This window comes from Onychomys torridus, chromosome 1 (genome assembly GCF_903995425.1).
Source record: "Onychomys torridus chromosome 1, mOncTor1.1, whole genome shotgun sequence".
Classification (NCBI taxonomy): Eukaryota; Metazoa; Chordata; class Mammalia; order Rodentia; family Cricetidae; genus Onychomys; species Onychomys torridus.
The window spans coordinates 87664698-87692011 of record NC_050443.1 but is presented as its reverse complement, the minus strand read 5'-3'; the positions used below and the strand labels follow the sequence as shown (position 1 = coordinate 87692011).

Here is a 27314-nt window from a genome sequence, read left to right as displayed (position 1 = left end):
CACATAAAATAAAGTAAATGAACATTTTAAAAGTCAGTTCAGAATACACTGCGAGGGGGCAGTGGGCTACTTGAACAGAGTGCCTACCTAAGAGACTAGGTCTATCTCTATGACTTTCTCAGGAAGTAGCCACCAGAATCTTTTAGAATTAGATATCTCTTTATTTCTGCACAAAAAGAAGAGAGTCTGTACACAAAATTCCCAGCCACAGTCTTGAGACTCACGCACATGTCCCCGTGTGCTTTCTTGGGTCTTCTCCACTGAGCACCATGACTGCCTGGACATACAAGTCTTTTGTGGATACAGGCATGAGAGCAGAATATGGACTTGTTTATTTTTGGTTTTTTGAGACATGTTTCTCTGTGTAGTCTTGGTGCCTGTCCTGGAACTCCCTTTGTAGACCAGGCTGGTTTAGAACTCAGAGATCTGCCTGTCTCTGCCTCCCGAGTGCTGGGATTAAAGGCATGAACAAAGCACCACTGCCCAGACTTCTCATCATTTTTTAATGATTAATGTGAACTGGCGTTTTGCCTGCATGTGTGCCTGTGTGAGGGTGTCAGGTCTCTGGTACTGTTAATTGTGGAACCATTTCTCCAGCCCCAAGGAATCTGGACTTAATCCTTTGGTCACCAGTCTGTTCCCCATTCTTCTCCAGCTCATATGCTTCTACTTCTTTGGTTACGTGTGTGTGTGTGTGTGTGTGTGTGTGTGTGTGTGTGTGTGTGTGTATGCGTGGACCTGTGGAGGCTAGGTGTCTTCTTCAGTTGCTCTCCCCTTTATTTTATTTTATTTTTTTGAGACAAGATCTCTCATTGAGCCAGAGCTCCACAGTTTGGGTCAGTAGTTGGCCATTAAGCTCTCCCTTCCACTCTAGGGTTGTAAGCGCAGCCAGTGGGTGCTGGGATCCAAACTCAGGTCCCTATGCTCACACAGCAAGCAGTTTACCTTCTGAGCTGCCTCTCTAGCCCCAAGGCTACTTAGTTTTAAACTACCAGGAATGAGAGTCCCTAGGCTACTTAGTAGCTTCCCAATTCAGCCTCCTGCCTTCACTAGGTAGAGGCAGATAAACAGCCCTCAGCCTTTGTAGAGCTCAGCACCCCATGATGGGACTCCCCATAGATCCCTAAGAGGCTCCCACTGTAAGGAAGCAGCCCTTGTGATAAAAGGAGAATACAAAATTTGCCCTGATCCCCCCACTTTACCCCCGAATCTAAGTCTCTCAGTGCTTTGGGTCACCCTCTGCACATGCCCAGGAGCCTCCCATGCCCCAGTGTAGCCTGCTGGATCACATCCATAGCAACCTGCTTGGCAACCTGCCTGGGAACCAAGAGTTGTTGGGCCAAGGCCATGAATGCCAACTGTCAGATGGGGCTGAGACTGTGGCAAGGCTGAAGTCTGGGCTGGATTTGGGGTTTTAGGTAAGTCCCTTGGGAATCAGACCTGTGGCTTTGGGCCATGGTAGACCTAACAACTCTTAGGTGGCTGCTGCTGTCTCTGAATAAGTCCACAAAGGCGATGGCCCTGCGCTAGTCCTGTAGGTGACCAGGTTAGGAGGGGGACTGGTGGCTTTTGGTGGGGGTCAGGTGGCCAGAGCAGGGTGTATAAAAAGAAAGGGCATGCTCCAGGGGTTCTAGCCACTGGGGAGGAGGGAAAGCCCAATGGGAGCTTCTCATGGTTCTTCTCTGGAGTGGTAACCAGCTGTGAGCACGCAGCTTTGCAGGAGGATTAAAGTGGGACTTCCTTAAGTTCCTAGCTTCTGTTCTTTCAGCCCTCCCTAGTTCCTGAGGGACATTCTGAGATAGGTACTCCAAGACAGAAACTCGGGTGTGTGTGGGAACCCTGGGGAGTGTCCTCTGCCGGGCTGAGACAACAACTGTGATCCTGTGTTTGCTCCAGGTGGGTGCTCCGAGGGCCATGCAGCCCTCTACCAGGCCTGAGCTGCCTCTGCCCAAATACTGCAGTGTAGCCACAGCCCGGAAAGCCCCTGACCCAGATGGTGCCGGGCCACCCTGCGACTCCTTCACCTGTCCCTTTGCCACACAGGCACCCTGGCTGCCCATGAACTGCACAATCACCAGGTACCAGCTTCTGTCCTCTGTCCTTCCTTTCTCTTCTGTTCCTGGTTCATTTGAAAGTGCCTCAAATGCCTGGGATTTTCCAGAATGGCATCTTCGGTCAGCTGTCTAAAGTGTGACTATGAGATGGCCATGGAACTTCAGTCTGTAGCAAGTCCCAGGGACCAGTCTGCCTGGGACAGGGACATGCCAGCCCAAATGTTGGTTTCTCTGTGTGGCCCTGGCTGTCCTGGAATTCACTCTGTAGATCAGGCTGGCCTCAAACTCACAGAGATCTGCCTACCCCTGTCTCCTGAGTGCTGGGACTTAAGGAGTGCACCACCACCACCCAGTTTTGTTTTTTGTTTTTTTTCTCCAAGTTAAACATCTTTGTATTCATGCTTGCCCACAAAACAGCTTTTTCAAAAGCCCAGGCCCTCTTGGGCTGGAAAAGAGTGCCCTGCAGTTAAGATTGCATACTCATTCTCATGGAAGAGCTGACTTCAATTCCTAGCACCCACATCAGGCAGCTCACAAACGCCTATAACTTCAGCTCCAGGGAATCTGAACATACACACTTCAAAGAATAAATAACAAATATTTGAAGAAAATAAAAACCCCAAAGACCAGATCCTCCATTCTGCAACTGCCCCAGGCCAGAGGATCCTCAGAATTAGCTTTGCCTTCCACTACTCCTCAGCCTCTTCTGGAGCCCCTCCACTGCCAGCTCCAGCACTTCCACATCCCTCTGACCCCTGGAGCCAAGTTACTTACAGTCTGGCTCCCCTGTTGCTTCGCCATCTCATCCTAGAATCCCATGCTGTCTTTCAAGCATTGATCAACACAAATAGAGAAGCAGATTTTCATTTTGGTTATCCTGAAACAATATGCAGTCCAAAAAATGCCCTCTGTGCCCTTTACTTTCTGCTAACTCCAGAGGTTTAGCTGGTCTTACAGGAAGTCATAGATTTCCACATTCTCCCTGGATTTCTGTTGTGCACACCCTTAACATCCTCATGCAGGGAGTCTCCTCAGATCAGACCCCAAGGCATGTATCTTACTTGTTTTGTTATTTTATTTTATATTCATACATTTATCTAGCTACATACATACATACATACACACATACACACACACATACATATCTACATACTCTATAGCTCACATGTGGCAGTCAGAGGACAACCTATGGGAATCCGTTTTCTTCTTCCACAGTGTGGGGTCTGGGGATTGAACTCACACTGTCAGTCTTGGCGGCAAGCACATTTACCCTCTGAGCCCTTCCTATGGTCTATTGATATTTTTAGGGTTTTGTGCTCACTCCTTGATTTCATTTGCTTCTCCCAGGTATGTCTCTTCTCACCCATGTTCCCACACTGCTGATACACCATGGCAGGGGCTTAGCTGGCTGGGAAGAGTCGGAGATGCTGCTGGCCCCTGGGTCCTGGCCAGGAGGGAACCTGATGACTTTTATTATCTGGCTCAGATAAAGGCTGCTCCAGAGGCAAGTGCTTCTCCCCACACGCTCCTCTGGGTGGCACTGTTGCACCCGATGTGTCTTAGCTGTGTACATTCAGAAGTACATTGGTTTCTTGGCTGAGCTGTTAGGGCTGTGGGGTGAAGTGCTGCAAGATGAGCCACTTGACTAACAGTAACCTACTGTCTGCTTCCCACTCTGAGGCTGTAAGGCAGGCGTTTCAAGTTTGGGTCTTTCTAAGGGCTACAAGGATGAGTTTATTTCCTGCCCCTCTCATAGTTTTTGCTCAAAATCGTGGGGTTTCCTTAGCTTGAACAAGCAGTACCCTGATCTCTGCCTCCCATTTAACATGGTTTTCTCTATTGTTTATTCAAATTTCCTCTCTTTCCCAAATGATTTTTATTTATGTGTATAAGGGGGTTGGATCTCCTAAAGCTGGACCCACTGGTGACTATGAGCTGCCTGATGTGGGTGCTGGGATCTGAACCCAGTTCCTCTACAAGAACAGCAAGTGCCGGGCGGTGATGGCACACGCCTTTAACCCAGCACTCGGGAGGCAGAGGCAGGCAGATCTCTGTGAGTTCGAGGACAGCCTGGGCTACAGAGTGAGTTCCAGGAAAGGTGCAAAGCTACACAGAGAAACCCTGTCTCGAAAAACCAAAAACAAACAACCCCCCACCCCAAAAGAACAGCAAGTGTGCTTAACCACTGAGCGATCCCTCCAGCCCCTCAAATCTCCTCTTTGTATAAAGACAGCAGTTAGAATAAGGGCCTGCCATGCTCACTGTGACCTTAACTAATTATACCTGCAATGGCCGGATTCCTAAGAGGACATCCCATGCCGGGGTACTGGGACAAAGACTTGAATCCATCAACTTGCAGAAAGGAGAACACAGTTTATCCCTTAACAGTGAGAAAAATGTACATCAGTTGTTCAGGAAGATTCAGTGTGTTGAATCATGAGCCTGAGCCTGAAAGAGGAACCTCGATGTACTTCTCACACGTGGGCACTTGCTCTCACATACACAATCTTGTTTTGAAATGCCAGGAGCCAGGCCTGGGCTCCACTTCAGTGGCAACTTACTTGGATCTCTCTGTTTGTCAAAACAGGGTTTCTCTGTGTAGCCCTGGCTGTCCTAGACCTCACTCTGTAGACCAGGCTGGCCTCAAACTCTGAGATCCACCTGCCTCTGCCTCCCAGGTGCTAGGATGAAAGGCATGTGCTCCCAATTAACATTGCTTTTTAATTGCCACAATGTAGCATATGAATGGCTTATCACATTTAACAGAAGAGCAAATCATGAAATGCTGAAAAGTGAACCCCCTAAAGCCACCTGGCTTGGACTTCTCTCTCTTTCTTTTTTCCCCTCAAGACAAGGTTTCTTTGTATAACAGCCCTGGCTGTCCTGGAACTCACTTTGTAGACCAGGCTGGCCTTGAACTCACAGAGATCCACCTGCCTCTGCCTCCCGAGTGCTGGGATTAAAGGTGTGTACCACCACCACCTCCCTGCTTAGAATTCTCTTCATAAAATTCGTTTAATTTTAATCTTATGTCTGTGTGAATGTTAAATGTACCATGTGCGTGTAATGCCAACAGAGGCCAGAAGAGCATTCAGAATCCCCACCCCCCAACCCAGAACTGGAGTTACAAATGGCTGTGAGCTGCCCTGTGGGAGCTGAAAACCAAGAGTAGTAAGTGGCCTTGATCACTGAGCCATCTCTCAGGTCCCAAGTTTTAAATTTTTGACATAGGACCCCATGTATCCCAGGATGCCTCAAACTTTGAACTTGTGATGCTTTTGCCTCTGCCTCTCAGGAGCTGTGATCGTATGTTTCACTACCATGCTTGGCTTATGTAGTGCTGGGATTGAGCCCAGGTCTTCTACATACCAGGTTCGCACTCTCCCAACTAGCTCCGTTCCCAGCTCCAGTACTTTCCTTTCTCGAGTCAGACTTTGTGAATGTGGTTCCATGTGTGTGTGTATGTGCTCATGTGTGTACATGTGCCATGGCATGTGGGTCAGAAGGCAACAGGAGGAGTCAGTTGTCTTGTCTCCTTCCATCGTGTGGGTCCTAGGAATCAAACTCAGGTAGTCAGGTTTGGCTGCAAGCACCTTTCCCCACTGAACCATCTTGCTTGCCCCATCTTTTTGTTTGCTTCGAACAGGGTCTCAGTCTGTAGCTCCAGCTGCCCTGGCACTTGATATGTACCTCAACATGACCTGGAATTCAGTATAAAGCCCAGGCTGCCCCCAAATCAAGAGCAATTCTCCTGCCTCAGTCTCTCTTGTTCTGAGATTATGGGTACGCCACTCTCCATTCCTCTGTTGTATTTCATTCTGCTCCTCTGTTGTATTTCAATTTTTTTTTCTTTTTAGGATTTATTTTATGTGTATGAGTGCTTTGTCTGTGTGGTGGTTTGAAGGAGAATGGCCCCCTCAGGCTCATATGTTTGAATGCTTGGCCCCTAGTTGGTGGAACTGTTTAGGAAAGATGAGAAGGTGTGGCCTTGTTGGAGGAGGTGTGTCACTGGGGTGGGCTTGACGTTTCAAAAGCCTGTCTGTACCATTCTTAGCTCTCTCCACCTTGTTCTTGTGGATCACGATGGAAGCTCTGTTTCTGCTTCAGCACACCCCTGCCTGCTTGCAGCTACGTTCCTCACCACGATGGCCATGGACTCCAACCCTCGGAAACCATGAGCCCAGTAAATACTCCCTTCTGTGACCAAGTTGCCTTGGTCATGGTGTTTTGTCTAAGACAGCCCGATTACATGCATGTGTACCATGTATATATGCCTGGTGGTTACAGAGGCCAGAAGAGGGTGTCAGATCCCCTGGAACTGCAATTGTGGATAGCTGTGAGCCTCCATGTGGGTGCTGGGAACCTAACCATGGTCCTCTGCAAGGGCAGCCAGGGCTCTTGATTACTGAACCATCTCCGTAGGCCCTAATGTCAAATCTTCCTCTATTTCCTTTCCCATAGCTGGAGAGGCGGGGGGCCCTGGTTGTGGAATTTGAGGCTCCCCTTGTCACAGGCCTAAAGCTGCCAGCCCAACAACGGAGAGTGGTATTTCCAGAAGATGTCGTTCAGTTCTCACCATCCGGGCTGCACTCACTGCAACCGGGTGACAAGGTGCTGGCACCCTGGGAACCAGGGCAGCAGCAGTTCGGCCCTGGCACTGTTCTCTTGGGCTTGAAGAAACAAAAAGGCCAAAGAGGTGAGGAAGCTCCTGTGACCCGACATCCCCAGAGGGGCACTGCTGGTCATCATGGCTCCCCAGAGGGGCACTGCTGGTCGTCATGGCTCCCCAGAGGGGCACTGCTGGTCGTCATGGCTCAGCAGTCTCAGAACCACAGCAAACAGAACCCTCACACCTTCCCCGGCACCCTCACCCTGAAGAGGCAGCAGATCCGTAGTCCTATCTTCCAGGATGTGTGATGTTTAGCGTCAGGGAGGGCAGAAATGGCATGTGGCTTGTGTCTGTTATGCTAGCACTTAGGAAGCTGGGCCAGAGGATTGCTGTAAATTTGAAGGCAGCCTACAGAATCAGAGTAATGGGGGCTGGAGAGAGATGGCTCAGTAGTTAACAGCACTGGCTGTCCTTGCAAAGGACCCAGATTCAGTTCCCAGCACTCACATGGAAGCTCACATCCTTCTGGAACTCCAATTCCAGGGGACCCAGTACCCTCTTCTGGCCTCCCTGGGCACCATGTTATGAATGTGGTACACATACATATATCCAGGCAAAGCACTTATACATATAGAACAAAAATTAATAAGAATATTTAGAAAACAATGTAAAACAAGTCAAAAAGACAAAATGCATAAAATAAAATCAAGAGAAACAACTTAGAACTACCATGTTGATTACCCAAACCGTCACATCATCTGATGTCATGTGTCTCTAATTCCAGCACTCAGTGGGCTGAAGCAGGGGGATCATGAATCTGAAGGCAGCGTGGTTACATAATGAGACATATCTCAAAAATGCAAACCAACAAACCCAACGAAGACATTATGTGTGGTGGCGGGGAAAGTATTTTAGTCAAGGGGACTGGTCACTCACCAAGTCCTCCAGAGACTGACCATCCTCTTACACCAGCCAATCAGCACTGCGGTACTTTAGAGAATGATAAAAAGCCTCTGCTGAGGCTGCATTTTGGTTTTGCATGAAACCAGTTCCCTCCAGGTCCTCTTCAGCCTAGGAGGCAGGGAGATGCCAGTAAATCCTCTAGAGCTGGTGGTCAGTGTGGTACAGGAGCAGGGGACATTGCCACAGGCTCTCTGGGCACAGTGGCACATGAAGAGCCAGGAGGAGCAGAGGGATGGGGATGAGGCTTTTGGCTTTGGGGATAGGGAAACCTTTATTCCAAAGAACCAGGAATTATTAAAAAAAAAAAAAAGTCTCCCATTTCTGTTCATAGCATCTAAAGAAGAAGAGATCACTGTTCACTTCTGGAATGGCAAGACAACTAAGGTGCCTCTAGACAGGGCCAGCTATGTGCCTCCCACTGTCTGGAAGAACGCTGTGGAGAGACTAGAAACACCTCACCCCAGGAACTACCACAGTCCTTTTCTTTGGGTACCTCACTGCTCTCAGCTGGGACCTCACACTGGATGCTCCGCACACAAGCCTCCTCTGAACTCTTCCTTCTTATCCCCTCACTGCCTCTCTCATGCCCGCTGCCAGCTTCTGTATCAGAGCTGTTTCTGTGGCTGTCCTTTGGTGGGGCCTAGCTGGTGGCCTCTAACTAGGACCTCAGAGGTCACAACCAGAAAACGCCCAGAGCTGGAGCTGAAGCCCACAGCTCAGCTTCTGCCCCTACAAGGTCCTAAAGAGGAGGCCATAGCAGCGTTCAGCTGCAATATGTCCTCCTCCTCTGAGGAAGAGAATTCTGAGAGTCATCTGGAGATGGGACTTCCTGAGAGACAGATGGTAAGCAGGGCAGTCAACACTGACCCCATCCTTTCTGAGAAGCCGCGGCAGCAATTCGACCCCCGCCAGCCTGAGTGGAGGTACTGGAGGAGAAATGGGCCCGAGCCACCCCCTGGAAAACCAGGTATGTTATACTGGGGTATGGCACTAACTTCCCAGGGAGGGGCTGGGAGCTTTGGGGGTCTCTTGGGAATCTAGTACACTCTGGTGGGCTTGAAAGTAATGTATGGAATACAGGCTGTGGGGGACACTGTCAGATGTGGAGAGTGGTAGCTCCCCCAGGAGAGGACAGATAAGCTTGATCTTTGTGCTCTGATGGGTACCTCTATTTAACACCCTCCTCTTCTTTGAGACAGGGTCTCATGTAACTAAAGACAACCTTGAACTCCTGATCCTCCCACCTCTACCTCCCGAGGGACTGGGATTACAAGCATGTCCTACCATGCCAGGTGTATGTGGTGCTGGGTAGAACCCAGGGCATCATGCATGCCAGGCAAGCACTCTACCGACATCCCTAGCCACATCTTTTTTTCTGTCTCCACTCACCTGCTAACAGGGCACTGACTGCAGGTGTTGATGAGAGTCAAGACCTGAGCAAGTATAGAAACTAGACCTTAAATGTTAGTGATTAGGCTATACTGTCCACATGGGCCCCTTAGTAAGAGGGGGGTGGGCACTGCCTTTTGCTGCTCATTTTATAATAGATAGGCAGCCTCTAGCTTCACCTTGCACTGAGGACTACGAAGCACATCTTGGTAGGTTAGAGGAGATGCATCTTATTCTCTGCCCCATAGTCATCCTATCTAAATTCCCACCAGATTGCAGAAAGAGCAGAAGTCTAGGTGAGGTAACAGAGTTAGTTGCAGGAGGCAGGTGGCCTAGAAAAGATGGCCTGGGTTTCACTTTGGAGGCCTGTTGTCATTGATCTTACATCCACTGAGGAGGGATCTGTGGCAGGCATACTATGCTCTGAGTGTTAAGAACACCAGTATTCAGGGCTTCAGGGCCACTAGACACTATGCAAACTGAGACCCAGTCCTTGTTGGAAGCCATTGGCCTGTTCCTAGAACAGCTACTTAGACAAAATGGACTACTCAGCCCGTGAGTGGCTCACTCTTACCACAGGAATAAGTCTTCAGTTCCAGGAAGCTGAGATCTTATTTCTACTTTCTTGGGTGACTTCTCTAGACCCCAGGGCTGGGTACAAGTCAGTGCAGGCCTAAGTCTACTCAGACTTTTTTTTCAACTAAATAAAATGTGTATGGGTGTTTTACCTGCATGTATGTCTGTGTGTCACATATATGTAGTACCCTCAGAAGCTAGAAAGGACATCAGATTCCCCTGGGAGTGGTTACATACTGTTATGAGCCACCATGCGGATGCTGGGAATTGAACTTAGGTCCTCTGGAAGAGCAGTCAGTGCTCTTAACCTTTGAGCCATCTCTCCAGCCCCCTGCAGTTGTATTTTACAAAAGGCTTTCAGGAATTTCTCTGGCATCAAAGTTGGGGATATTTCCTCCACCCTTGGCAGAAAATAATTAGAAAGACAAGCATCCATTTCTGGTCAGCTGAGAGGAAAGGTCTGGAACTTCTGTTAAAGTGGTCTCTAGGTCTCACTATAGCAAGTCTTGGCAGCAACTGCTTGGAAACAGCTGTTTCTGGGACCCTCCTCCCAGCCAGTGACAGTATAAAGAGAATAGATCCCGAATCTAACATTCATGCTGACTGACTCTTGACTTCCACCACCTCCTGCTGGGCACAGCCTGGAGAAAGAAAGGCTGTACCTACTCTAGTTAAGAAGAACAACAGCAGTTAACCAGAGGGGCTGTGGTGATCAGACAGGGCAGGTTTCTGGGTTTGGTTTCCATTGCTGTGATTTGAAATCTCTAGAGCGGACAGAAACCAGTCAAGGACAAGCAGACTCTCTCCTGTCCTGCGCCCATGCCACCAGCTCCTACCTAAAGCTGTTTAGACCCATGTTCAGTCTCTTTCCCAATTATTGCATTAAAATATATGCAAATCAGTTTTCTTGTCAAAATAAATTCTGGGGCTGGAGAGATAGCTTAGTGGTTTAAGAATGCTTATTGCTTGCCAGGGAGTTGTGGGTGGCACATGCCTTTAATCCCAGCACTTGGGAGGCGGAGGCAGAGGCAGGCAGATCTCTGAGTTCAAGGCCAGGCTGGCCTGGTCTACAGAGTAAGTTCCGGGACAGCCAGGGCTACACAGAGAAACCTGTGCTTATTGTCTTCCTGAGAACCAGAGTTCAGTGGCCAGCATGAACATCAGAAAGCTCACAATCACCTGCTAACTCCAGCTCCAGGGGATATGACACCCTTTTCTGGCCTCCACAGACACCCAAGTACATATGACATACACTCTCATACAGACACACACACACACACACACGCACACACACACACACACACACACACACACACACACACACATATACACATACAAACACACAAATGAATCTTATTTTCTTTTTGAGACAGGGGTTCTCTGTGTAGCCCTGGCTGTCCTGGAACTCACTTTGTAGACCAGGCTGTTCTCAAACTCAAGAGACCAGCCTGACTTTGCCTCCCAAGTGATGGGATTAAAGATGTGTGTCACAGCCGGGCGGTGGTGGTGATTGCCTGTAATCCCAGCACTCGGGAGGCAGAGGCAGGTGGATCTCTGTGAGTTTGAGGCCAGCCTGGTCTACAAAGTGAGTTCCAGGACAGCCTCCAAAGCTACAGAGAAACCCTGTCTCGAAACCCCCGCCCCCCCCCAAAAAAAAAGAAAAAAAAAAGTGTGTGTCACTACTGCCAGGCTAAAAATCAATCTTCAAGAAAATAAAGTAATTCTAATAATTAATCATAAAGAAGAAGAATGTATCTTTTGGGTCCTAGGTGTTTTGTTGCAGTTCAGGAAAAAGATTTAAACTTCTGGAGTAGCCCATGGAGCAACATCAGGAATATTCTAAATCCACACGGAGAATGTTCTAGATGGTGTATGGGAAAGGCCCCTCTCCCGCCAGCTATTTCTTCCTTTTTAGATCTATTCATTAGAAGTCCCATCCCCTGCTGTTTTTTTCTTAGCAGTTTTGACAGGGTCTGGGTCAAACCTAGACTAGCCTGGTTCTAGGATTATAGATGGGAGCCACCATGCAGATGCCACACTGCCTGTCATAGTCAACTGGCAAAGATGACTGATAGGCACAAAGCCAAGTGCCAGCCAGGGCTGGAGACAACAGCAGGTAACAAAGCTTTTTCCTTTCCAGCTTTGCATCCTTGTAAGGAAATGTACTGTTTGGCGGCAAAATAGGATTAGTATTTAATCAGTACTAAGTATCAGCACTCCATCAGACAGTACTTGATGTCAGTCTGTCAAGTTCCAGAGTTTGACCAACAGCCTTCAGCTCTACCTCGTGGTCCTCTGCCCTCCAAACATGGCCTTCTGCATACCCTTACAAGGATACAAAGCTGAAAGGAAAAGACAGGCTGTTACCTCCCATTGTCTGGCACCAGCCCCACTAACTGATCTTGGTTTAGGAACAAGATGTTGCCACAATAAGAAAAAAGACAAGGACAACCAACAGGACAGAATGCCATCTGCAGTTGTGGGGATTACCCAGAAGCTAGTCCTGGAAGCCACCAACAAGAAACCACGGCAGACTCAACCAGAAGCTGAACACAGACGATGAAGCCAGGCCTTAGAACAACCAGAGGAACAATTCCCTTAGTCAAAAAGTCCTGAGCATCTGGGTAAAGCAGAATGCCTGGGCAGGGCATCTAAGGTGCTCCTTAAGTAGTTCTTCCTGGGGTCATATTCTGTTTGAGAATGGTAAAACTATGACCCCTTTCCAGAAAACCACATACCCACTGTTTTGCATATGTCAGAAGATGCAGAGGACCCACAACGTTCATTCCAGGCTTCTGGATGTGCAAGGATCCCTATAAAATGTTTTCCAAGTCAGGCAGTTCACAACCACCTGTCATTCCAGCTCCAGGGGTCAGATCCCCTCTTCTGGACTCTGAGGGTACCTATACTCCAGTACACATACACACATAATTTAAAAATTGGGGCTAGAGTGGCCTTGTTGGTTAAGAGCATTTGTTGCTCTTAAAGAGGACCCAGGTTTGCTCCTAGCACTTATATGGCAGCTAACAACCATCTTCTTCTGGCCTCTGTGGCAAAATACTCATACACATAAAATTAATCTTAAAAGGCAAACTGGGTACTGTGGTTCATGTCTGTAAATCCCAAGGTTTGGGAAGCTGAGGCAGGAAAATTATTCCAAGTGTAAGGCCAGCCTAGGTGTGTGTACTAGGTTGGTCTGCTACTACAGTGTGAGATCCTGTCTCATCTTAAAAATCAAAACAGAAACAAAACAAAAGTCTTTAAAATTACAGTCAGCCTATAAGGCTGGAGATTTTTCTCCTAGAGGAAGTTAAGGATAATGAGGTAAACACTTGAAAAGAGGCTAAAAAGAGCGGCTGACCAAGCCTTACCAGAAGGAGGCTGAGCACAGGCTGCAGGTGAGAATGTCTAATGGCACCTGCTCCCTGAGAGTGCCTGCAGGGAAGCAGCATTTGGAAGACACCTGTTGTGAAGGCCACAGGAGCTGGTGGTCCTGCATTGGAACTTCCTGCCAGGGGCCTGATGAACAGCTTAGGACACCTATCACAAAAGGGGCAGGGTGTGCCCTCTGCTGTCTTCTCATAAAGCCTACATGTACATGGGAAACATTGTATTTTTTTCTTTTTAATACCAATAAAATGAATTCTTTTTAGTTCCAAATCTCTCCCTTTATTATCATAATTAACACTTATTTGGAAAGCCAGTAGTAAGAGCTGTTCAGACAGCACCATTGCATTATTGTTTTCAGGCACACAAGGGTGGGGGACTTCTATAATCAATCTCAAGGTAAAATGAGCTCTGAAAGAGATAGACTCCGGCTCACAAAGGTTGCCCCCTGACAGCCAGCATTAAAAGCAGCATCAATAGATCATTATTAAGACAATTATAAGGTGATTTTATTCTTCTTGCTACCTAAAAAAGAGCAAAATGATGGCAGTGATGGTCAACTTCACACGGGGAAGACCAAGTCCACACTTTGCCCCGAGTCAACTTCGACCACATGAGTCTTCTTGGTTAAAGGGCTGGAGCCCACAGTGACAGAATAGGTCCCTGGATACACTTCTATGTAGAGGTCCTTAGAGATGTCCTCAGCCTGAAAGGAAAAGAGGCAAGGTGGTTTAAAGACTGATCTCTGCCATTGTGTGCCAGAGGTGGGGAGGAATGTGCAGATATGGGGTCCTGCCTTCAAGGCTCAGCTTGGTCACATGATGGCAATGTTGTTTCGATGACTCAGCCTTAATGCTTCTTGCCCTCTTTCTAAATCTGTGGGAATACCTACCCACAAGCAGGCATGTGAAAACTTCGTGAATGAGAAAGTGTTATAGGAACGTGACGGATTATAAAAAGAACACCTGCCAGGTGTGGTTGCTCACATGTTTAATCCCAGCTTTCTGGAGGCAGAGGCAGGCCTGGTCTACATAAGAGTTCCAGGACAGCAGGGCTACATAGAAAGAGAAAGACCTTGATTTGAAAAACAAACCCACATGCACGCACCCAAAGGAAAACCCTAGGTGGATTAGGAGTTAGGCAGAGGGAAAGGCTGCTTGGGAATCAGAAGTAGAAAATGGCACTTATGACTGGCCAGGTCTTTAATCATGCTTTGCCAGACTCCCTTCAGAAAGATGAGGCACTGTTTCTCTCCTAAGCTAATAATATGAATGGACACCTTCTGTCACTGAAGCACTTACTTGGAAGGTGGGTTCTTTTATGTTGTAAAGCCCTGAAAGCTGGAGTTGATGGGACAGTGTTCAGAGCTGAACTGAGTATAAACCATCCTCCAAGGCTAGAGACTTCATACCTGGCTGGAAAGTGGCTCAGGGCAGGTATATTTGCAGGGGATGGGCCTTAGTTCACACGGCAAAAAGGCAAAGTCACAAACCAGGAGAGAGCAGGTAAGAACCAAAGTGCATCTGGACTGAGCTGGGCATAGCGGCACACACCTTTATTCTCAGCACTTGGGAGGAAGAGGCAGGTGAGGATCTCTGTGAGTTCAAAGCCAGCTTGGTCTACCCAGTGAGTTTTAGGATGGCCAGGGCTACATAAAGAAACCCTATCCCAGAGGGGAAAAAATGTATCTGGGTTGCTACTTCATATCTGCTCAATGCTTGGAAAGAACCACGGGCAGAGTTGTCATTTCTTACACCACACAAGGGAGACTAATGAAACTACTGGCCAGAAAATTCTACAGCAGGAATAAGTGATATTTGTACTTTCATGAAATTTCATCCCATGTTGCCTTGATGACAGACTTGAGGTCAACATTTTCAACAGCTACTTTATGTTATCATTCTTCCACTTCTGAAAAACTAAAGGTCCAACACCCTTTAACTGTGTGTGGAAGGTGGTAATGACACTGCTGTTTACCAGAGGACAAGTGTGTAACTAACATACAGGGGCCTCAGAATCCTAGCCAAGGATATGTTCCATTCATTTCCATACAGGCAGCGTTGAGGTTAGCTGTATTTGGGGGGTGGGGTGGGGAGATGGCTCAGCAGTTATGAGCACTTGCTTGTTGTTCTTGTAGAGGATGCAGGTTTGGATCCCAGAACCCAGGCGATGGTGATAACTCACCAAACCTGTAAATCCAGTTCTAGAGAACCTGACAATCTCTTCTAGCCTCTGAGGGTACCAAGCATGCATGTGGTATACATACATACATACATGCAAGTACACACACATGCACATAAAATAAACCTAAAAAAAAAAATCCATCTTCACATTGGAACTCCAGGCCAATCAGAATTACCAAAAGCAGCACTAATGAAGATACCCACAGCTGACAGCTTGCATTTGTACTAGAAGCAAAATTTTTTAGTTGCTAATAACTCTAGAATATCTGAATCCTGGTTAGTAACAAACTCTTTACAAACAAAAAGGGATTTATTGCAGCGACATGTCTAAATTCCTTCCTCGAATTCCAGCTCTCCCAAGTCCCATCAAACTCCCTAGGTTCAAAGACTACTCACTTACTCCTTGGTTCTGAAAGTGAAAAACCCGTATCCATTTCTTTCTTTCTTTCCTTTTTTTTCTCCAAAGAAACATTTCAAATGTTTTGAGACCCAGTATCACCACATGTACACATTCTGGAATTTCAGCAATGGCTGCATTTTACAAGCAGAGGGTCAGGCCCTCCTGCTGCTTCAACAGATGGTGGAATTCTAGCAGGAGCCAATGCCAGCCCAGCTGAGCCTAGGAAGTGAGCTGTGAATACTTAACATTCTTTCCAACCACAACTATGAGCTGAGGCACACAGAGCATCCCTTAAGCCTCCAGTGAAGGAAAACACTAAGAAAACAGAATTTTGCACTGAACCAAAATCTTGTGGACCTTCAGTGTAAACCTCTCAATTTAAAGACACTATAGAGCTCCATACAAATGGAGCCCAACTGGTAACAAGTCAGCCGGCTTACAGAAGGGTAGTGAAGCCGCACACCGGAAGCTCTGTACTCACAGGCCAGGATGCCTCTTGAGAATGCTCTGATGTTTGGTAGATACTTCCTGGACCAACAGATGCCTCTTCTCTGCTGTTTCTCTGTCAAGATAATTATCGATTATGACCTGAGCTTTGACCTTCTGAAAGCAAAGACATTTTCTCTTATCTTATTAGGATTATTTCCTACGCCTTTTCTCATTTGTCACCTGTTATTAATGATCTGTTTGGTACATTTAGAACTATTTTTAGACATGTGTTTTCCATTGTTACTTATCCCTTATGTGAGCTATGGAGTCTGGCAAACTTGAGTTTAAATCCCATGTCCTGTTACTCACTAGCAGGATTCACTTAACTCAGAGCCTTGGTCTGCCTCCTGGATGAAAGGGAAGATTGAAATGCTAAAGTCATGACACCCAACACTTTCATAAACACAGTTTTCTTCTCTGCTTCTCCTAGGAATGGTATTAGCAGGAAACATGGATAAAGCCTTAGAGGTACCACTTTGTACATCACAGGAAAGAGGAATGTTGCTTTGCCATGTATACACACGTCAGTCACTTAAGTTCTCTTAGAGAGATCAGGCCAGGGTGGAAAGGGGATTTCAGGACAACTCAAAGGGTTCTTGCAGCCTGCACTGAGCCCACTCACAGCCCTGTGCTCACTCCTGTCATTTTTGCTAAACCCCTTCACTCTACTACACTAAGATGACTCACAGACCAGAGAAGTCAGGGATTTGATTCTGGATTTAAGTCTGTCAGCTTTGAGAATAATTAAAGGAGTTTAAGAAAACTCAAAACCAAAAAGCCTACTTTCTGTTGAACAAACAGAACCTTGGCTTTTGCACAACACATATTTTTTTTCCTTAAGTTTTACTGAACAATGTAATGCTTTAAATTATGCACAACTTGGATAAAAATAGCTACAATACAATCTAGTATTAGAATCTATTAGTTACAGATCCCATTAGAAAAAAATAAAATAGAACCCACCACAGTTCAACACATAGTTGGGATTCTGTTCTGTCCAAAGTACCCTAATTCAAGTTTTCAATGTACAGAATTTCTGAGGGGCTTTCCTTTTTGAGAGAGCACCTCATGTATCACTGGCTTGCCTTGCAGCCAAGGATGATCCTATTGTCTCCACCTCTGGAGTGCTGGGATCACAAAACGTGCAACCTTGCCCAGTGTCTGTGGTGTTGGGGAGTGATGCCAGGGCTTTGTACATGTACTCTATCGACAGAGCTCCATCTCTGGGAAACTTCAAACATGGCCAATCCAGACAGGTCAATCAGAAGCCTGGGTGTGGAGCACAGGGAGCTGCAGAAGCTCTGGGTAGTTCTAATGTGCAGGCTCAGAAACACAGCAGCAGGTGCCACTAGGTCACATGACAGCAAAATTTAAAGCACTAGCCCCTATACATAAGCTTACAAGTGACAATTACAACCTGATCTGAAATCAAACAGCTCAAGAAAAAACTCTGTTAGATACATTGTCCAATATGGTAGCCATCAGACATATGTGGTTATTCAAACAACAAAATTAAAGTTCAGTTTCTTAGTCTAGCTATTTAAAATTCAAGTGATAAAATTTATGTAAGGCTGGGATACAGCTTGGCTGTGAAATGCTTGGCTGGCATGCACCTAAACCCTGGGTTCCATCCCCAGTACTGTAAAAGAGGAAAAAGGTCCCTGTGTTAATGGCTGCCATATTGGCCATATGGAGAGGACAAAGGACATTTCAGTAACAAGGTGGACAAATACCAATGCTGAGTCAGAGACATCCAAAAGGAGGAAATATTTACAAGATGGCTAAACTATAAAGACACCTGTAGAACAGGGCAAGAGAATGCTTCCACAAAGATGAGGGACATTCACAAATCAAAAGGCAGGAGGTGCTTAATAACTTGATAAGAAAAAAACAAACAAAAAACAAAACAGAAACCAAGGGTTCTGAATCAGGCTTGCTGGGTTATCATGGCGTGGGTGAGCCTGCTCTACGTAAGACTGGGTCTGCACACTGGAGATATTACCTACTATGGGATTACTAAGAGACCGATAGAAAATGGCATGTAAGGAGGCTTTATTATAATGCCTACCATATAGAAATTGAACAATAAATAAATACTGTCAACAATTTCTCAACAAGTTGCTCTAAGTGTGGCATCTTTGGTGGATTGCTAAAAAGTGATTATGCGTAAAGACTTTGCCCCAGTCTTTACACCAGGCCTCAGGACAACTGGGGTGCTTTTCTGCTCCTCATATCCTCTGGGCTGAACACTGGTCATCTTCATCTCCCATGAGTCTGTAACCTTTAAGCTTGACAGATCTCTGCTATCCTGTCCATCCTCAGTGAGCATCTCCTCCACTCTAGCTGGCTCACCAGTGGGCTCACCTTTTCCTTTGGGATCCGTGCATTCAGCTCCACACCGTCTCCTTACCATGAAGTGTTGTCTATTCTGGACTGAGTTGTTCACTCTTAGCTGCATGCCTTCCTCTGAAGTGAGCTCTGATTTCTCCTCTCGCACACTATTGCCTTTTTGTTTGTTTGTTTGTTGTTGTTTTTCGAGACAGGGTTTCTCTGTGTAGCTTTGCGCCTTTCCTGGAACTCGCTCTGTAGACCAGGCTGGCCTTGAACTCACAGAGATCCGCCCGCCTCTGCCTCCCGAGTGCTGGGATTAAAGGCGTGCACCACCACCGCCCGGCCACTATTGCCCTTTCTTGGTCTTCCCTGCTTCCGTTTTAGAGAATCATTCTTCTTACTAGAAGTAACAACCACTGGAGTTAATCACATTCAGAGCCGGCAGCTTGGAGAGCTATGGTTACTCTGGAGGTCTGTGCAAGCCTTCATCAGATCACAAACTTTCAAGAACTGAGCAGTGGCCCGGATCTGTTCTGTAGTTTTCTTACTGGCCTGTAGATAACCTGTATAGACAAATTCTAGCAGAATGCCGAAGGTGTCTGCAACCATGCCTTCCAACATATAAATAGACTGGCCAATCTCGCCCTCTTCTACAAACATCATTGAAAAATATTCGCTACTGGCAGCAAGTAAGGCTTTGTGGGCTCAGAAATGTACATTCTCCACGATTAAAGTAATATCACAGAGAAAGCCTCTCTTCCTCTGGTCCTCAAGGCTAGCCAGGACAGAGTGACTGTGAGTGTCTGAGTGAACAACTAGCTGCCCAGAAGACTCTGTTGTTGTCTCTGCCATTTTCTCCAGACTCTGAAGAGGCTTAAATCTGTGGGGCCGCCCAGTGGGACCCTGCCTAGGCCAGTCCACCTGGCCTCCTAGAGGGCACCCTGCTGGCAGGGCTCCTCGTTGCTCCCCGCCCCCACTGCCAACTGCATGCTGGTTCTCAGCTAGCTTCCTTTGCCACGATTGCCAACCCGAAAGTGGCACAACACATATTAAAAGATATTAATCTTTAATACCATATACTAAAGATATTAACACATATTTAAAGATAGAGTGTGAGCCAGGCTGTGGTGGTGCACACTTCTGATCCCAGCACTCAGGAGGCAGAGGCAGGAGGATTTCTGTGAGTTCAAGGCCAGCCTGGTCTACAGAGTGAGTTCCAAGACAGTCAAGGCTATACAGAAAAACCCTGTCTCAAACAAAACAAAACAATATAAAACAAAACACCCCCAAACCAACCACTAACCAACAAAACAAGACAGAGTGTGTGATAAGGGGCTGCTAGCTCTTATCTTTATAAAAACCAAGGTAGTCTCAGCCACCCTACAGGCTGAAGAAGGATCACTTGAGACCAGTTCAAGATCAGAGTAGGCAGCACAGCAAGACCCTTTCTGAAAAATGAAAAATATTTAACGAGACAACCCCCACTCACATTTCCTTTTCAAAAATTATCAAAGACATAGCAGTATCACTATCTCAGCAAGATATAACTATTAAAAATCTCTTTTCTGGGGGCTGGAAAGATAGTTCAGTAGCTAAGGGCAGAGGACTCATGTTTGGTTCCCAGTGCTCACACTGGGTGGCTCACAACCACTTGTTAACTTCAGCTCCAGTGGACCCAACACCCTCTTCTAGACTTGTTGGGAACCTGCATTTATGTGCACATACTCATACACACATAGGTAGTTAAAAATAAAGTCTTTTTGTTGTTTTTGAGATAGTCAATATGGGCCTGGCTGTCCTGAAATTCTCTGTGTAGACCAGGCTGACTTCAAACTCAAGAAGAGAGAGCTACCTGCCTCTGCCTCCCAAGTGGTGGGATTAAAGGCCTGTGCTGCTACACATGGCTTAAGACAACAACCCTCTTTTGTATTCCTAGATGTATACGGAAATATGTGGTTCTTAAGCCTGCTCAAGAACCTCACAGCCCAGGATCACAGTGTTCAGTTGAAGATCCTACAGTGAAATAACTAATCTTAAGTGTCAGACAAACTCCTATTTTTGTAAGTTCTTGGAGGTTATGAAGTCACACATGTCTGCTGAGCACTAGAATGCTGAGTCACAGAGGTATCTGATGACAAAAAAAATCCCACAGGGACTTACAAATCTCTGTCTCAACCTTGAGAGGCTACAGGCATGGCCTGGAACAATGGAGACCCGTACCTGTTCTTGACCATGTCCTGTGTCTGAGTACTTGTACATTTCTGGAGGCTTCCTTCTGTGATAACGGTAGACGTGGGTTGCCCCTCCTTCTTCTGGCATAGATGAGTAGTATTTCTAGAGAAATAATGTGAAAGAACATTTAAATATTCTGGACAAATTTTCAGAAAGATTCTCTGATACTTGTGCACAGTAAGGTTATGGAAGGAAGCATGAGAAAAAAGGTAAATTACCTGGCCTTTCCACAGGCCTAGGCCTGAGATACTAAGATAAGGAAATTGCATTTGGCATGGTTTTGCTGCCACCTGCTGCCTTTGTAGGGCAAGAATTCTGATGAAGTAAATAAAGGCAGGCAGGATCACATTCTCTGCTAGGTAAAGGTTTTCACATCTTCCATGTCAGATATACTCACCCTTTCATTTCCTCCCCTGACAGAGTCAGAGCAACCATTCTGTGTTTATTTCCAGGTACTCAGACAAGGAAGAAGGAAGAGTGGAGCCATTTCCTTGAGTTGAAGGAGCACAGAAGGCTACAAAACATAAACCTAAAAGCCACGCAGCCTTTTGCCCCAGGGTTCTGCACAGGGGAATAATGGAAAGAGAGAGATCTCTAGTTTAAGAATAATCCAAAAGATCAGAAAAGTCACATTCTTCTTGTTTAGTTCCATCCTCCTCTTCCAAGTTAACCTTAGATTTGCCCTTGACTATGACTAATGAAAATGTCACAAGTTTGTTTGGAACATACTGTAGGGACAGCGTCGAAGGAATGTGACGAGAGGCTGGGGAGAGAACTCAGGACATGGACCTATGACATTTTAAGGCCACTTTAAAATTGTGGAGCCAAACCCAGAACACTTTTCTAAATCTTCAAAAGACCAAGAAGTTATGAAGCACCAGTCAGTAATAGGATTGAAGTGGAACATAGCTGAAAACCTACATGAAGAACACCAGTTTGCTAAGCCTCAAAGACAACTATTATTTGACTGAACCAAGTGTCTAAGTTAACCATTTTATAGTGGAGCTGAAGTTACAGATTGCTCTAATGCCTCCTTAGGACAATTAAAAACATTAAAAATGGTCTCGAAAAAACCAAAAAAAAAAAAAAAAAAAAAAAGGGCTGGAGAGATGGCTCAGCCATTAAAGGCTAGGCTCACAACCAAAAAAACAAAAACAAACAAACAAAAAAATGGTCTCTGAACCCTAGCTCCTTGGTTGAAATCCTATTGAAATCTAAAGAATGTTTGTAAAAGAGAGGGGTTGAGTATGGCAAGTGGATATCTATAATCCCTATACTCAGAAAGTAGAAGCAAGGAGATCAAGAGTTCAAAGTTAGGTAAGTAGCAAGTCTGAGGCCAGCCTGGGCTACTTGAGACCTTATCTTCACCAAAATAGGAAGCCTGGCAGTTTGAGGATCTTAACAGCTGAAGCCTGAAAACACTGCAAAATCAATTCTTTTCCATTTCGCCTATACACCAGTATCCTTAAATCCAGTGCACTTACATGAAAGCCTGGTGTAATTCTGAAAAAATAGGCTGTGTTTTCCTTCAGTGTTGGCTGGTCTGCCTTTAACATCCATCCCCTCAACCTCAGTGTATGGGTGTCAGAACCTAAAATCTGTTTCCTCATTTCAATGACTAAATCTTGCATGGTGTTGTCATAATTTGCTATTCATCTCTCAGTGGAAATCAAAGAAGTCAATAATTAAGCTTGGGGCTTCAGAAATTTGAACTTTACCACGGGAAGCTAAAGAAGAGAACGAGGGGAGCTTCATGTCCAGAAGTGCACTCCTAACTTCTCACTGCTCTGGCCACATGTCTTAGGTGAGTCTTAAGAGCGGCCAACTGGCTAGCTCAAATTTACAGAACATGGTTTGATATTTGGGAAGCAGATTTACCATTAAAAACAGCCAACTGGTTGATCTTTGGGAAGCAGAAACTGCATACCTGCACCTGTTTCACATGGCCATCTCTGTCACCAACACCTGTTTATGAACCCATTGGGACATTCACCATGAACTGGAAACAAACTGAAGGTTAAGACCTAATATACAGGCTTCCAGGTTTTGATTCGACACATTTTGAACACAAAACAACTCAGGAGTGACCCTGAGGATTTTAACCTAATTTCAAAGGGAAAAGGAAACATCTTCAGATTAGATTTAACTGTGGAATTCAGGCTATAAGCACCATATTCTTCCCCTATACAACTAAAAACTCAATGTGGGCAAAGACCTTTTCTGGTTTGTTTACTGCTCTATCTTCAACAACTACAGTTCGGATGAATAAATATTTGTTGGATGAATTCTAACTTGTGTTTACCACCTGGCTTAATTGATTATAATCTGCTCATGAAGGCCTGTAGGTCCCTGGATAGAGGAGTACTGATTGTTCTTAAGCACAGGTCAGGAGCACAGTGTGAGTTCACACCAACTTACCCCACACTGACTTGAAGTATAGTCCATGAATTCAGCCATTGTTCTGAAGGAAGCACTAAGGGTTGGGCGCCTTTCTTCTCTCTATTTGAATAAATGGCAAGTCACAGGTGAAACCTACAATTCTCTACTGGAAAAGGACATCATTGGAGAAATAGCCTTTTTCACTTTTAGGATAGCTTCTGCAAGCTGAAACTGGGAAGAAGGATCTTGCTGAGAAAGAATTCTAACTCAGTAAACTAGATGTGTAATTTAACCAAGAACTAAAATAATAGGTTAGCTGGCCTTACTATCAAGTAGAAGAAAAAAGCTGTTATTGTTGTTTAGGGTTTTTGAGACAGGGTCACATGTACACTAGGCTGGCCTTGAACCTGATCCTCCTGCCCCGATCTCCCAAGTTCTGGCACCATTCTAAGAATTGTATTTACTTATCTAGACAAGGTCTCACTATGTAACCCTAGCTGGCCTAAAACTGGCTATGTAGACCTGGCTAACCTCGAACTCAGAGATCTGAGTCCTGGGTGCTAAGATGAAAGGCGTGCACCACCACACTCCGCAAGAAATTACATTTTAAAAGTAGACAAACAGAATACTACTATCTTTTGTTACTCATAAAAGAATCGGTCACACTACGCAGGTGTACAATCCCTTTAAAACTAGAACTTGAGGTGTTGGCAGGAGTTCAAGACCAGTCTGGGCTACTTGAGACCCCTGTAAAATAATAAAAGTTGTCAAAAGAAGTTTCTAAAGGACTTTTCCACTCTTTGCCCAGATACTTTGCATCTCTTGGACAAGGAGGTTCCCTCTGGCCCAGTGGGAGGCCGAGAATGAATGGGCAGTCCCCCAGCTCGCGCCCTCACCTCTCCTAGGAGGCGCTGGGGACCGGGGACCGACCATCGTTCCTGGTAGGGCTCCTGGCGGTAAAGGACCCCCACGCTGCCTTTGGATCGCTCCGGGGAATGCCAGTTCACTGCCCTTCTCTTGGCGCGCTCCAGCACTTCCCTCCCCAGCCGAGCCGAGCGCTGCAGTGAGCGCCGGTCCACCCCGTTCAGCGTCGCGGCCGCCAGACAGTACTCCATGTCTCCCTGGGCACACACACAGACAGACACCGGCCGTCAGCCGCACCCAGGCCGGGATCCAGGAGGAAGCTTCCCCCGCAACCCCAGCTCTCCCTCCGCCCGCATCGCGCGCTCCAAGCTGGGGACTGGAAGACAGGACCCCAGTCCCTTACACTTCCGCCTCCCGGACCCGGGGTGCGGCCCCTCACCCGACCTGCTTCTCCGGGCGCATGCGCGCAGCGCTCTCCCGAACACGCCTGCGTTCCCTCCGTCGCCCTTTCGCGCCTGTTGCCGGGCTAACTGCTGGGCGCCGTGGGCGGGGCCTGGAGGTGGGCGGGGCCGGGCCCGAGGGGCACGTGGTCGCGGCTGGAACTAGCTCCTGACGCGCGCGGCGACGCGGTGCTTGTTCGAGGTCCGTCCGGCCCCGTCGGGTCAGTGTGAATCCCGGCGCTCGTTGAGCTAAAAAAAAATTGTGAGAATTACTGCAGCGGCTCTTCCGTTCCATGTTCAGGGCTTTCGCCACTCGCAAACCACTTTTGTGTGAGGACGTGATGAGGCTAGCTGAACAACAACTGAGGAGGTAGGGCTGGGAAGGGCGTTCTGTCCGAAGAGCGCTCAGGGCTGGGGATGGAGGCCAGACAGAGGCTTTGGGGCCGTGCGTATGGGGGCCAGTAGACTTCAGGGGATGCCAGAGGAGTGTCTGTGGGGTGTCTCAACATTCCCTCCCCGCGGCTTCGTCAACCCTCCCTTGGAAGGATGGATTCACACAATTTTGATTGTGATTCTTGGTGTTTTTTTTTTTTTTTTCTTTTTTCTTTTTTAAAATGTTTGAGACAGAGTCACTGTGTAGCCCTGGCTGGGCTGGAGACTCACTATGTAGACCAGGCTGGCCCCTAATCTCTTTCTCTTGGGATCTGGACCCACCACCTTTCAAGCATGAATCACATCACTTTAAAGTAAGAAATGGGAAATTTACTTTTCATAACACCACTGGGCTATGGCGACAGCCCGAAGTCTCAGTGCTAGTGACCCAGCAGCACCCGCCGGTAAGCAGCAGGGCATAAATGGGGCAAAAGGCCCACTTTATGGAACACTTCTTATCGGGGTGGGTCCCTTACAGGACACAGAGGAATTCTCAGTCTTTAGGTAGTGTCAATGGATGGGCTTGATGATCCGTGAATTCACCTGATTTAAGTATATAATTCAGTGAATGTTAATAAAATTTCAGAGTTGTACCCATATCATCACAGTCCTGCTTTGGGATATTTTAATGAACTGAAAATGCAATGTTGGGCCTGAGAGGTGATTTGAAAGGGAGCCTCAGGAGAAATGTTTGCTCTACAAGCCTAATTACCTGAGTTTGATTCCTGGAATCTATGTAAAAAGTCAGACGCTGTAGTGTGTGCATCTGTTAACCCGGCTCTTCTACAGTCACATGGGTGGTGAAGACAGGAAATTGGCCTAGAATGCCTGGACTAGCTAGCTTGGAGTATGTGGTCCAGCAATAGCAACAAATAAGACCCTGCCTCAAACAAAGTGGAAAGGTGAGAACCCACTCCCAAAACTTGTCTTCTGACCTCCACACACATTCTTTGCACACATGTGCCACATTCACACACACATAAAAAATAAAGAAAAAAAAGTAGTCTAGTATCCACCATTTATAATCGATTTCTCACTCCTGCTTCTGGATCTAGGTAACCACTATTCTGATTGTTATCTCCATAACTTTGCCTTTTTCTGGCAACTCATAGGAATAGAATCATATGATATGTGGCCCTTTTGGACTAGTCTCTTTCACTTAGATTACTTTGAGGTTCATCTGAGTTGTAGTATATATTAGTACTTCATTATTTTTTGTGGATAAGTAATATTCCACCATATGAATATATTGTATTTTGTTTGTTTATTAATCACTTAGAATTATTTCCAGTTTGAACGCTATTCTGATAATGTATATAAGACTCTACAGATATTCTCATTTCTCTTGAGCAGATGCTTTGATGTGAAATTTTTGAGGGTATTATAAATTTATGTTTACATTATAAGAAACTGCTAAAATATTATTGAAATGGATATACTGTTCTTTTTTCCCCACAACTGATAGTTTTTCCTCATGCATGCTAGCATTTGTTAATTTTTTAAACCTTTTTTTGTTTTGTTTTGTTTTTTTGTTTTTGGTTTGGTTTTTTTGAGACAGTATTTCTCTGTGTGATAGCCCTGGCTGTACTGGGCTCTCTTTGTAGACCATGCTGACATCGAACTCAGAGGTCCACCTGCCTCTGCCCCCTGAGTGCTGGAATTAAAGGCCTGCACCACTACAGCCTGCCATTTGTTGTTTTTTCATTTTTATGTATGTTGGTATTTTGCCTGTATGAATGTGTGGGACCCCCTGGAACAGGAGTTATAGACAGTTGTGAGCTGCCATGTGGGTGCTGGGAATTGAACCTGTGTCCTCTGGAAGAGCAACCAGTGCTCTTAACTGCTGAGCCATCTCTCCGGCCCCCATTTGTTGTTTTTTTAATTATAGTCATTTTACTACTGTTGTGAGTGTGAAGTAGCAGCTCATGGAGGCTTCAGTTAATATTTCCATAATGACTGGTGCTACTATAGCAGTTATTTCTTTTTCTTGTTATTTCTAGCTCTTCCTGTTCCTTCTTTGCTAAAATATCTATCTCTTCATGTCTTTTTTTTTTTTTTTTTTTTTTGGTTTTTCAAGACTGGGTTTCTCTGTGTAGCTTTGCACCTTTCCTGGAACTCACTCTGTAGACCAGGCTTGCCTCGAACTCACAGAGATCCTCCTGGCTCTGCCTCCCGAGTTTTGGGATTAAAGGCGTGTGTCACCACTGCTTGGCCCTTCATCCATTTTTAATATAGTTTGTGTGTCACTTAAAAAATAACGAGTAATAAAAGTTCAAATTCTGAACAAAAGATTATTGGATGTACGGTTTATAATATTTTCTTGTAGTCTATTCTATTTTTCACTTTTTCAGTGCTGGGGATTAAAATTCCCAGGGTCATTTGCGTGCTAGTCAAGTGCTTTATATCCCTAGTGCTTCATTTTCTTTGTGGGTAGGGTGGTGTTGTAAAGTGTGTTCTCTGAGCAAAACAGTCACCATCTTCATCAGATCAGCTGTGATTGCTTGCAAGTGTGCATATATCATGTCTGTGGACTGTTGACATTCCCTCATAGAGGGAATGGGTGAGGATTGTCATTGGACCTTTACC

The 27314-nt window shown here is 46.1% G+C and overlaps 2 protein-coding genes and 1 pseudogene across 5 annotated transcripts; 1 reads left to right on the top strand and 2 right to left on the bottom strand.

The window, feature by feature from the left end:
* Positions 1–1377: 1377 nt before the first annotated feature.
* Positions 1378–12193, top strand: C1H11orf16 (chromosome 1 C11orf16 homolog). Its single transcript, XM_036177230.1, is given in 6 exon segments — positions 1378–1418; positions 1897–2078; positions 3402–3558; positions 6516–6750; positions 7958–8593; positions 12003–12193. Coding segments are annotated over 5 exon segments (1383 nt in total). The 5' UTR covers positions 1378–1418; positions 1897–1914.
* A 1044-nt stretch (positions 12194–13237) lies between these two features.
* Akip1 (A-kinase interacting protein 1) lies at positions 13238–24392 on the bottom strand. 4 transcript variants are annotated; one of them, XM_036176731.1, is made up of 6 exons: positions 24301–24389; positions 23889–24113; positions 23032–23112; positions 20602–20715; positions 16043–16123; positions 13238–13684 (listed from the first exon to the last, which is right to left on the bottom strand). In XM_036176731.1, the coding sequence occupies exons 1-6, from the start codon at positions 24316–24318 to the stop codon at positions 13541–13543; spliced, it is 663 nt and encodes a 220-aa protein (XP_036032624.1). In that variant the 5' UTR covers positions 24319–24389; the 3' UTR covers positions 13238–13540. The 4 variants fall into 4 exon arrangements, with proteins under 4 accessions (XP_036032624.1, XP_036032630.1, XP_036032640.1 ...); XM_036176737.1 differs by having other exon boundaries at positions 24260–24305; XM_036176747.1 differs by lacking the exon at positions 16043–16123 and having other exon boundaries at positions 24301–24392.
* LOC118586567 lies at positions 18150–19504 on the bottom strand (annotated as a pseudogene).
* Positions 24393–27314: the final 2922 nt, after the last annotated feature.